General features: G+C 36.8%; 2 protein-coding genes across 4 annotated transcripts in view; one reads left to right on the forward strand and one right to left on the reverse strand.

The window, feature by feature from the left end:
* Positions 1-4,984, forward strand: part of LOC138038417 (protein unc-13 homolog B-like) — a 61,125-nt gene extending 56,141 nt beyond the window's left edge. For both annotated transcript variants that reach the window (XM_068884275.1, XM_068884276.1), the window contains 5 exons: positions 1,114-1,264; positions 1,608-1,702; positions 2,361-2,396; positions 2,516-2,637; positions 3,345-4,984. In XM_068884275.1, coding sequence (XP_068740376.1) covers positions 1,114-1,245 — 132 coding nt within the window. In that variant the 3' untranslated portion in view covers positions 1,246-1,264; positions 1,608-1,702; positions 2,361-2,396; positions 2,516-2,637; positions 3,345-4,984. The remainder of the gene's footprint in view (positions 1-1,113; positions 1,265-1,607; positions 1,703-2,360; positions 2,397-2,515; positions 2,638-3,344) is intronic.
* Positions 4,985-7,752: 2,768 nt separating this feature from the next.
* The window catches only part of LOC138038418 (DET1- and DDB1-associated protein 1-like), an 8,327-nt gene continuing 3,579 nt past the window's right edge, over positions 7,753-12,500 (reverse strand). The window contains exons 1-5 of one of the 2 annotated variants that reach the window (XM_068884278.1): positions 11,015-11,070; positions 10,863-10,943; positions 10,501-10,555; positions 8,875-8,936; positions 7,753-8,741 (exon numbers count right to left, since the gene is read on the reverse strand). In XM_068884278.1, coding sequence (XP_068740379.1) covers positions 8,628-8,741; positions 8,875-8,936; positions 10,501-10,555; positions 10,863-10,943; positions 11,015-11,017 — 315 coding nt within the window. In that variant the 5' untranslated portion in view covers positions 11,018-11,070 and the 3' untranslated portion in view covers positions 7,753-8,627. Of the gene's footprint in view, positions 8,742-8,874; positions 8,937-10,500; positions 10,556-10,862; positions 10,944-11,014; positions 11,071-12,500 lie in introns of those variants that run through there. The other variant, XM_068884277.1, reaches the window with a different exon arrangement.

A 12,500-nucleotide genomic window follows, 5' to 3' on the forward strand; every position in this document is an offset into this window, starting at 1 on the left:
GGGTAGAGGCCTAAGATCAACTCCGATCAAGACGCCATTTTGTGCGGCCGGTTTTGGCCGGTTTAGGTATTTCAGGGGTCATCGCGCGCGGCCGGTTTTGGCCGGTTTAGGTGTCAATGGGTTAAGGTTGTTTTGTGCACTTCTTTATGACATTTTCCTCCTTGTACCCTGGGACCCTTTAATTTCAGGTCCAAAAAGCCATTTGTGAAACTGCTGTCCACTAAAAAGCTAATCTTTTAGTATGCTTTTAATTAAGATACCTAAAAGGAAACTAATAATATTGTGAAATTTGTGAACTTAAAACCTTTCCCTTCTTAAGGGCCCACCTTCGCCCGAAAGTCATTGTGGCCGTTTGTTTTTGTTTTTCAAATGATGACTTGTCGAAAATACGTGATGTGATTGACTAAAGGCACTCAGGCGAATCAAGCGGGAAACAACATTTCAGATATTTAGGTAATTTTGTGTTACAACGAAATTCAGTCACGGTGGGCAATGACTTTTGGGCGAATGTGGGCTATAAAGATAGAGGGAATTTTGACACCTGAAAGTTTTGGGACTTTAGAGAAACAGGCCCCTTGTTTTCCAGTTACCAAACCCTTGTTTCTTGCTATTACTCATAAGGCACACACTGTACACTTTAAATAATTTTGATAGTTACTTTTTTTTTCATTTCATTTTCCAACCCTGACCTCAAACAAAAAAAGTCCAGGTTTTGACTTTTTCAATGCTGCAATGATGTTTACCCTGGTAATCACATAATTAGCACATTAGGCTTATTGACAAGCACAATGTTTACCAAATCAAAGAGACATCAAATCAATAAAGTACTTGACATTAAATGCTGTTGTTTGAAGAAAATGGAAAACTAGAATTTTTTAAGAAAATTACTTTTTGAAGCAGATTAAGAACCAACAAATGCAGTCCAACTTGGAAGTCCACAAATTTGTGAAGGGTGACCACCCTCACCACTGCACTACTAACCCTGTTCCCCTCATAATTATTATCAATAGTGAATATATCTTTCAATAATTAACTTAAGGCTATGTTCCACTGATTATTGCTATATGTCTACATTCTATATGTCCACTGATAATCATTACATTCTATTTAAAGGACTACTTTCATGTCCTCTGGCAGTGGACTGAAGAAGACTTTCTTGGACAAGTGTTCGCAACTACAGTCCCTCAAGTCTGCCCTGTCACTTTACACACAAACAACAGACTCACCCTCATCAAGAATTTGTAAAGAGCCAAACTTCCACAGGGTTTGCTTCAACGTTTGCTTCTATGTTTAGATAAATTATGAAACAACCTTGTAAACATGAATTTGTTTTTGTTTAAGTTTTCCTCCAAATCGAATGAAATGTTTAATTTGTGATAAAAGGGCACAATTTAATTTTAAACATTGAGCAAGCTGAATTTGAATGTGGGCAGCATTTTAAAGTGATTACAAAAATTCGCTATAATGGAAGGGACTCTTTTCCTTTGGCTGAAGGCTCACATATTACCTTTTACATGTAATTCCTCACAGCCTTCAATCATGTTATTTTTTTAGGCAAGACTTTTTGTGAAGTGTACTACATAACTATGTCTTTTGTCTTCTTCCAGAGAATCCAGGGTTGATAACCCAGTAGGGGAGTGGCCAGTACAGGTTGACCTTTTCACCCATCCTGGTACAGGAGAGCACAAGGTTACTGTCAAAGGTATGATAAAAGCTGATAATCTAGTGATGTTTTTTGTATGGACTGGTTCTTTTGTCCCAGATCTTTTACTGCTGGTTGTTTCGACCCTCATATATGCCAACTCTCCAGGATTATCCGGGAGTGTCCTGGTTACTGAACAAATCTCCTGGATGAAAGTGACTTCTGGACCTTCCTCTCTTCTGTAAGCTAATATTTTAGTCACAAATTTCTGGCTTTCTGGCTTTTCTTGCACACAGAAGGAGCAGTTTACTTTACAAACCCCTTGGATTCAGGCAGATAAAATTTTATTGGTTCAAAAGATGCCCTCCCTCAGCCCACTTTTTAGCTGGGGTACAATTTAACCCTAACCCAGTCAATTGTTTTTGTTGAAGTGGGGGGGGGGGGGGGGGGGGCAGGGGAGAAAAGAGAAGTTAATTCAGGGGGTGTCAAGTTTTGGGTGGTCCAATTCCTCGGGGTGGTAGGTAGATGATAGGGAGGGTTTATGCAAAGAAAAAGATTTAAGATCTCCAGGAGTTGACATTATCTGAAACCAGTCTTTCTAAAGGTGTTAAATTTCTATCTATCAATATTAAAACTGCAAATTGGGCTTTTGTGTATCAAATATCTTGCATGCTATTTTCTGGAATGATTTTATTAATTTTATTTTTTTCTTTTTCAGTTGTTGCTGCAAGAGATTTGATATGGCAGTCATCTGGTAAGATTACTGTTAACATTTTTCGATTTCTGATGTTTGCTGAATGTCTGTTTTTTAAACAGCCTACATGTTGTAAAAATTACCCAGTTATTCACTGCCGCTTCCTTGTTGACCTTCAGGAATATTCGTCCTTTTGTGGAAGTTAACTTGTTGGACCAAATCTCAATGACAAGAAGCGTAAATATGCCACAAAATCAAAGAACAACAATTGGTCTCCTACATACAATGAAACAGTTTGCTTGTAAGTTTCAACTTACAACTTTTAGCTTTTTTGACATAACAATGACTATAAACTATAATTTATATCAGCTACATGTATTTACATACTTTAGAATGACCTGTAAACTCTCCATCTTTTGATAAAAACAACCTCATTCCCAGGGTCTAGCAGAAATTTGTTCAGGATTTCATCTTAACATTCAAAATATGAAATGGTCACTTAGATGTAATACAGTCAACTCTCTCATAAGTGGACACCATCGGGAATTGGGAAAAGTGCCTGTCAGTAGAGAAGTCTGCTTACGAGAATCAGAGTAATAGAGTGAGAATTATTTCCCATAACGTGACGCTACAAATACATGTTGGACTCTTGTTCATATCGAATGAACGGACAGCTTGCTTTCCTGGGACAAATGTAGATTTGACAAACCGACCCCACTGTTCTGCTGCTCTATCAAAGGTCATACCAGTATTTTGCTTGAATTGCAATAAAGACATTTCTTTGCCAAGAGTCAATTATAATGTGTGGGTGTCCTCAAAAATCCAATTTTTTGAGAGAGTGGCTGTCTATGGGATTGTGTAAATACAGAGTTTGACCGGAAGATAAAATGGGGAATTGAAATGGTGTTTTTATGTAGAGTTGCTTGCTTACAAACAGTGTTCATTAGTGGAGAGTTCACTTTAATGCTTACAAGGCTTATTTCCTACTCTGCCTTGTCCTTTTTGCAGTACTCTTGGCAATGAAGATGTTCTGGAATATTATGAGCTTCACATTTGTGTAAAGGATTACTGCTTTGCTCGCACAGACAACCTTGTGGGAATGACTGTGCTGCACTTGAAGAACATTGCAGAGATGGGATCTTGTGCGTGTTCCTCTGCTCTTGGTCGCTTCATTCAAATGAACTCTAAAGGCTGGACAATTTTGAAAATTCTCTCACAAAGGATCAATGACCAAGTTGCAAGAGAGTTTGTGTTTCTCAAAAACAACAAACGGCCTGAGACAGTCTGAGGAAGTAGTGTAATCAACTACAGACTTAATAATAATTATAGTTGCCTCATGTTTTAACTTAGGTGTTTCCTTCACCATACAATGTTTCCCTTTTGAGGAGCTAGTGCATTAAGAGGTTTTGTCATGCTTTTTACTATCACTCTGAAGGCTAAAGGCGATTTTGTATTGATATTAACTCAAAAGTTATGCTGTTCCACATTGTTTTATCACCTGAGGCTAAAACTGGAGTGGGTAGATTCAGATTTGAAAAAATTGCCCAACTTTATCAGATTTGTTGTTTTCAAAATCATTGTACATTTTGATTAAAGGACATTTTAATTTTTTGTTCCCCTTTTTGGGTTGTCAGGATTGCTATGGGTGTGAACTAAAGTATTATTAGTAGTAGAAGTACACCCAATTGACACTCAATTGAGACAACAAGCAGTAAAAATTACCATGACAAAGCCCCTTTAATGTTAGGCACCAATCTGACATTAATTGTATAGGAAATTGTATGAACTTGCTTGGGCATTTTGTGATTTATGGTCACTCAAAATGACAAGTGCAATTTGAAAACTTTCAAACATCATGAGTGTCCATAAAAATTAATCATGAAAATGCACAAGCAAGTTTATACAATTTTTTATTTATTATGATACTCAACAAAATCACTCCATCACTTTGTTTCCATAGCAACTTCTGTATTGCACTCTGTGACCTCTTTTGTACTCTGTATTCTATTTATGCATTCATCATTGACCAAACAGAAACGCGATTTTTGTGAAGTATTATAATAAGGTGTATATAATAGCTTCTTGCTCTTATTTATATAATGGTGTTTATGGTTGGCTTTCTGAATGTGCACATACTGTAAATGCCCCAGGTATGAATATTCATCTTGATACTCCAGATCAAAATTTTTGTAAGGTGTTTCAACAATGCAGTAGTTTAATCTCTCAATTTGGGATTTTTCACCATAATTTCCTGTTATGTTTCATATTTATTTTCTTTTATTTAAGAGAAGTGTGTATGAATTAGGTTGCTAGCAAGGTCACCGCCACCACCACTTTATTAAATAACATAATTATTTACATTCAGTATTTTATGTCAACGTTTGAGAGTTGTTGTTAAGGAGTTGTTGTTAAGTGTATGTGGGTGGTCCAGGATCTCAAATTGTTTGTAGATAGCAAATTTGAAGCATGCTCTTACTGTTCTCAAAACGTTCATAAGTTAAATGTTTATAATACAGTATATAAATTTTGATAGTAATCCACTCGTGTCATAACTACATTTACATATCTGTATAACCTACACAAGTAACAGCAAGGCTGGGCAAAAAGTAAGAGTAAAGTAGTCAATAAATATTCTACATTAACATGCACAGTAATGGGAGTGCTTGTCATTTGAGGGCAGTAATACCACTAACCCTTAACCTTGTTTGTGCTGTAAGGTGGTATTCCATATTATGAAAACTAGTTTTTATTCCACAAGATGATAAAGGTAAATGAATCACCCAGACAAACTGTAATTTTATGATCTGACTTTTCCTTTATTAGCCCCTGACAAATGGCTAAGGCTTGAAATATTGGCTCCTCTTTTGGTAGTTCGTTTATCTTTATCCGCTCATTTGATAAAACCTGAATTTACTCCTCACTGACACAGCACCGCAGTTTCTTTAGAAAGTAAGCCCCTTATTAGTCTGGTATCCCAGTCGTTCAAAAGCTGATTGACACTTTAATCTGCAACTGAAAATCTTGTGGAAACTTTTTCTTTCTGATCAGGAAATAAACTGCAATAATATTCCTTACAGTTAGGGTTAGGGTTAGGCTATTTCCCATAATCCAGGATTACCTTAATCAGTCTTAGAACAACAGTATCGTGTGCCCAGGTTGTCAGATGTATAAGAATTAACTGTCACAAAGTGGATGGTGTGGATTACCAAGCTCATTAGCTACACTATCTGACAACTCCTTAGATCCCATTAATTCTTAGTTTACCTTTTTTGTGGGAAGGTGTTTAGGATCTACGCAGGTTAAGATGATGAGAAAATGTCCCCTTGTAAGAACTACCTGAACTTCTCTATCAACAAGAATAGAATGTCACAAATGTACTTATTTACCCGGTACGAAGTCACAAAAAAGGAACTGTGATGCTTGTTCATTGTCTTACAAGAACATGAAATTAATTTTGCTGGTAATCTCCCTTATCTTCTCTTGTTACTGCTTTCCCTTGTATTACACTTTAAATGTGGGGGGGGGGGGGGGGGGAAGGGAGGGTAGTTAAATCGTGACTGCACCTGATTCTTGACACCAAATTCCAATAACAATCAGGAAGTGTCCCTCCAGTACCAAACACCAATGATATTGCTGCCAACAAGAAGTTGGTACAGTGCCTGTAGTATGGTTACACAAAGGTTGTCTTAACTTTACATGCTATATTAAAGGGTAAAATTAGAAGAACATGTTTGTAACTTTTTTTGCTGGATTTGCTATATTAGCAGGCAACGTGTGATGCTTTGGTTGGTATATGTACATTAAGGATTTTTATTGCAATACATGGTGTCAACAATATCCTTGCTAGAATGCAATTTTTGCTTTTAATAGTCATATAGCAAAAATGATGATCTGCGATAGATTTCTTTGCATAGTAAATTGTATTTGGTAAAATGAAAAACTACTAAGCAAGAGTAGAAGCAACTTTTTAATGATAGCAATGAAATATTTTTTTGGTAAAGGATGACTTAATAAAAAAACTACATCATAAAGTGTAAAACTGATACACATGTTTGCACAGTTGAAAGACTTCATGGCATATCTATACCTACAATGTATGGTAAATATCCCCTTGAAAATATGACTTGTGAGATTCAAGCACGCCTCTGATGATCCAGACCCAAGGTTGGACTGGAAGTACCTTAAAAACGTTTGCACTTCATAAAGTAATATGATCACTTTCCTTTAAGAGTTGAGCAAACAAAGTGCTGCATTTATTAGGGAGGCCCTAAATGGTTTCAACCCAGGAGTCGTATTGTAACAATAAATTGAAGTACGATTATCTGGGCAGGTGTACTCCTGTTTGAGATGACACTGATGCTTTGACAACCTGAGTGGAAGTCATCTTCAGAGTCAAGTGAAGATGACTTCTGCTCAGGTTGTGGAAATGCCCACTCTTCTGAAGATAAGGTTGCCAAAACGTCAGTCAATGTCATCCTAAACAGTCTTCAAGACTAGGAAAGGTTACGTTTATACAAACGTTGGCCGTGTAGCACTTATATTTTAAACAGAGTTAACTGAATAGAGTGTACTTCACATTACAATCTATTCAGTTAAGTCTTCAAGACTACCCTCACCCAGATAGTGGTATTTCACTTAATTATCAAATGAAATAATGTCTGGAAAACCGTATTGACCTCAACCCTGACCTCTTGAAGTGGATTAAAGAACCAGCAAATGCAACTGGCTGTATGACATCTGGTTTGAGATGCATTGGTGGAAGGCGACAAAATGACTATTAATTTTGGTTGTTTGTGTTTAATAAGTGGCATAAGCCTTGAAACTATGTCCACTGCCTTAGAGTTAACATGGAAGAGGCCTAGGTTTCATCTTCAATGTCAAGTGGATTTTTCCAGGGAGAAAATGTTCAAAGTAAAAGATATTGCATGTAGCCTTCAGTTAATATTAATTAACTTTTACTGGTACTTTCCTTAAGCTGGGTAATCAACAACAAAGGTTTTTTGCAGTAGTGTGTAATTTCCTCTTTTTCACAGAGAAGGTCTCTGTAGATGATTTCAAATGCACCCCACTATCCAGGTCTTTGGAACAGTGTGCATAGTTACATGCTTTTCTGGAAAGGTAACACCGGTAATTTAATGAAAAACAATATGAAAGGTTAACAATTAAGAAAGAAACAACAACTTTGGGTGAAACTGAAGCGCAAATGCAACCTTTCCTAAATATCACTATACCGATAGCTTTTCAATAAATTAGTATTTTTGATTTTTTTTTTTGTATAATGGATTCATAGCCTGTTCGTCAAAATTATGTGTGGCGGATCAAACTACTTCTTCAAACCTAACTGAAAGATGACATACTTTTAGTAATTATTATCAATAAATTATTTACAGTGACCAAATTAAAGAGTATACAAATCTTCCGGACTTAAAATAATTTATTTCTTTTCCTCAATACAATACAGCTTCCTACTAATGTCATCAGTATCTGAAGTGTTTCAGACAAAAACATAATTCAGTCATACCACTGTCAACAGCACTAAAAATATTATTATGTAGTTAACTGTCCCATTGTGTGATGGAATGAAAAGAAGCACTACAGTGTTGACCCCAGTTAATTTTTTCTTGTTAAAACTCGTTATTTGTCATTTGAAAACTTTGCTAGTGCCTATTGTACAAGCAATGGTAAAGAACACAAAAATTCCCTAGAAATGATTGGAAACATACCCTTCAGATTTCATCTAATGCAAGCATGAAACAAAGTGCTGAGCCTTGAGCAATTTTGTTTCCTCTCATCATCAGGCAAAAGCAAAACAAAAAAAGCCATCGGGTAATTTTTCACATTTTGTCCCTTTCTTCTACTTCTCACTGCATTCTCAGATTTCTTAGATGAAAAAGAAAATCAGCAAAAAAATAAAAATGAAGTCTCATCTTAAATATTTACAGAGCTAAAGAGAGACCTTTATCTTCAGTTCAATCAGTAATAAAATGCTATACCCTCTGACAATAATAATGTTAATGTTATCCGATAATAATAATTCTTATCAGCTATGGTACTGTTCTGTTGGCCACGACAAGTCATCCTTGACTGCTTAACAAAATAATAATTATTAACAATTATTGTAAAGGATGTACCTGCCAGCAAAAAAAATTACTGCTTTTGACAATTGCTTCAGTATGCAGGTTAAAACTTAATAGACTTGGTCAGGAGTTATTCAGTCTTATTCAGTCTGGTTGGGTTCTCTTTAAGAAATTTCACCATTGTTGAATTTCACCTCAAACAGATAACATTATTTCAGTCTGGGGGGCTATAGTCTTCATGATCTAGTCGCTTTGCCTTTCTTGATGGTTCTGAGCTTTCTGCAAGGTCTGCACCTTCAATGTCACGTTTTTTACCGCACTGAGCACTCTGCAAAGACAAATAAGGGAAGCACAATTTGAATTTTTTAACATTACACAATACATGTACTAAGATCCAGTACATAAGGAATACCCGTACAACAACAATAATCATTATTAATAATATTGAATGATCAACTCACTTTTACTTCCCACTGCCGGTGAAGATATCTCAATAGAATGTTTCCTTTGTCAGTGACGATAACTGCAGTTAGAAAAGGTAATAATTCAAGTGATTAAACCAACATTTGCTGAAAACAATCAATTTACCATAAAGTACCAGTTAAAAAAGGTACTGTAATAATCACTGAACCTTGACTTCCCCTTCATAGACCACTTCCTTATTCCATGAAACAGAAAGATTCTATCATACTCCTTTGTTACTCTTATTTTGACTACCACTGAATGGTACTTGTATCTGATTATTGCAAAATCTGGTACTGGAGCACCTTGACTGTTCAGGCCAACATTAGCTTAGTATTGACCTAGTCTACCACATGATGCATATATAACAATCTGCACATTTGACATGTAATGTAAGTTAACCATTTTAAAGATAACTTTTGCTATATCATTATAAGTTTTGTATTGCAATAACTATATTATGAAATCAATATGAGTGAATCCATACGGTCAATACCAGTTATAAATATATTGTTTTCTCTCTTGTTCTTGGAAGTGGAAACAGGATTATGTTCATGGGTGATGAAAAGTATGCTGCAAGCCACCAGGTTTATATATTGCTAGCTGTATTAACCCTTTCATGCATGAGGGATTGTCCACAAATGAGAAAAATTGTCTCGTATTGGACAGAGAAAAACATGTAATTGGAACTTTAGGGAGAGTAAGGGTTGAGGTGGTAAAACAATTTTTCATGTTTCCCATTTTGGAACCTTTTCATACCAGGGGAAATAACAAAGTTTTCAGATCCCTCATCTTAAGGTTTAATAAATTATTCATATTTTATTTGAACGAAGTCATTCAACAGTGGAAAGAGGAAATTATGTGTGAGAAAAACTAAAGATAAACTACTGTAATGCATGCAAGCCGGCTGTCCTTTTTCCTTTATCTAATTATTGTCCTGAGATTGGGGGCTAACCTGATAAACGGTTGAGTTATCTGAAGCTAATGATCAATACAAGAATACCAATGTAACAATATTATGCACTAGTCAATGTAAATTCTCCCCTCCTCACCCCCAACCTGGGAAAAGCGGGGACATAGCGGGAAAAAACTGAATGTGCAACATTCAAAACTCTCCCATTATGTGGGGTCGTGGACAAGATTTGCCCTTTGGACTGGGGAATTTCCCTGCTGGAGGATTAGAACCTAGAACTTTGTCATGCAGAGACTACACCGAACCAGACAGCGACTAAAATAACAGAAAGGAACACAACATAACTTTGTGGTTTGCTTATCTGTTTTATCCTTACTTTTTGCTTGCCATCAAAAAACCTTGCTGGCTGTTTATTCTGTCATTAGTGATGTTTTGATGCAAGTGGTGTATCTTTTCACTGGTAGGCAGGCACAAGTGGGAATATTGGAATGGAAAAAATGCCCTGGGAGCTGGAACATTAGCTCTCTTTCCTCCTTTTCCTGGTTTTTTTTTTTGGGGGGGGGGGGTAGGGGGCGGTGATTTACAGTGTACATTTCGTGCACTACAGGGAATTGAAGATATCTGTTTACGATCACTGTTGATGTTATTCAAAACAGCAGAGCTTGTATAAATTGGTGACGTCAATGATATCTTTGGCAAAGGACTGTCTTACGTTGTTCATTTGTTCCATCTTCTCTCGTTGGTAAATAAACGACAGGTCTACGATTCTGTGTAAGAAAAAGGCAGCGATATAATAAACAGTTGTGAGGATGCAAGGTCAGAAAATAGTATAGTAGACAAGTTACTGACTCAGTCACATCTTACAAATTCTGTACGTTGCCAGTGGAGTGTAAACGAGCGACAAAGCTATGAACAAGGTCATTGCAAATTATATGCTATTCAATGCAACAATTTTCAATGGCATATTTCTAAAATATGCCATTGAAAAATGAGAGAACTGTTTCTCCCTTTATATAAAAGCAAGTACCTGAAAAATAAAAAGACAGAAAATAGCAAAACGAGTTGATCACCTACCGAGGGCTTGGTACCCGCATCGGCAGAATATTTTGAAAAGTTCTTTTGATTGAATGATGGTAATTCCTTCAAAAGGTCTCCCTGTACGTAAAGAATAAAGCCAAATCAAGATTTTGCATGAGGAATCAAAAAAGGGAACAACGGCAACCTACCATCCTAGTCCCATACGACAACCATTCTACCTTGCGCAAGAGTTGTTGATCGTTCACGCATTGGGTCGAGCTGAGGAGGAGGCTCAGCTCGAGGCTGTAGCAAAACTGGAGCATGGAGCACAGGGGCATTCTGTCTGCGCGTGCGCGACTTTGAGATCTCTTATGAGCGTATCCGCTGGCCCGCCATAAGCAGAAACCAAAGTAATGGCGGTCTACCTTGCGAAAAGTTTCGAGTTCGTGTCGTTATCTGTGTAGTTTATCTTCCTTGCCTTACGTGTAGACGGTGTCAAAAGATCGAGAAACGGTTGGGCTGTTTATGGCAAAAAGTCACAGCAAAGTACTTTCGAATAATAAGGGACAACAAGTTGTTTTGGTGTGGAACTCTCACGTAGTCAGTAGTCTTGCGAAAGTTGGATAATTCGAAGGGCTCTTCAAACACACATAAGCAGACTAGACAGACATTTTACCGCGTTAGTTTTGATTCCAACCTACGTGTTTACCTCTCACTGTTCTCTTTTTTTTGCTCTGTTGGGCATTCTTGTTTGAAATGTGTTAAAATATCAAGAATTTCAGCTACATTATGAAAATAAATGTTCACACCCAAAGTTTACGGTAGCTTGCCTTTTTTGGTTTCAAGTTTGTTGGCATGAACGCGAACAAGCGTGAACAACGGGCCAAAAACAGCAGCTTTGACGAAATTATGGTCTGAGTAAACAGCCAGAAAATAGGGAGTTGGTAATGTTACCACGGGAAAAATGTTTAGAAATTGTGGAACGTTTGAAGCTTCCGACAGAGAGTAAGTCATGTCAAGTCTTGGTTTCGTGTATTGCATGGAGCACCTCTCATTTGAAAATTACTTAGCTTACATGGTGTTAGCTTCAGGGACCTAGAGCAAGATAGCTGGTTAAGATTTTGAGTTTAAGCACATCCCAAATCCCTAGGGAACTAAATCTGAGGACCTGAAATAAATAACCACTGTCTAAGGGCATAGCAAGGTCTATGATTCCCATGTTGTAATTGAACAAGCTGCCATCTTGAACCTTGTACAACTGTCTCAATCTGTAGGAATGATCCTTCTCTGTGTTCATTTCCAAAGAATCAGACTATTCAAGTTGAAAATTGATTACAAAATGACAACAGGAAATTATTAAGTTCTGACTAGACCAGGCCCAGGGAACAAAGCGATGTTAAGAGTGACACACCAAAGAGTATTCCTTTTTTAATATCAAGCCCCAAGCTTTTTAAACTTTTACAAGTATAGAACTAAAATATAATTTAGTTTGTTAGTCCTTCGGAAGTACTGTACATGTATAAGATATGAGGAAATGGTCAAAAACTGTATTCACAATAAATGGATATCCAAAACGTAATGATCACGAGTGTTTTTCTTCATATCAACTTGCTGGTCACCTTACTGAGACTATGACATGTAACATTTTATTATGTAGGATGGATGTAACTCCAACTAGTGAAATCTTAACTGTAC

Source organism: Montipora capricornis, chromosome 2, assembly GCF_036669925.1.
Source record: "Montipora capricornis isolate CH-2021 chromosome 2, ASM3666992v2, whole genome shotgun sequence".
In the NCBI taxonomy this organism is placed as follows: domain Eukaryota; kingdom Metazoa; phylum Cnidaria; class Anthozoa; order Scleractinia; family Acroporidae; genus Montipora; species Montipora capricornis.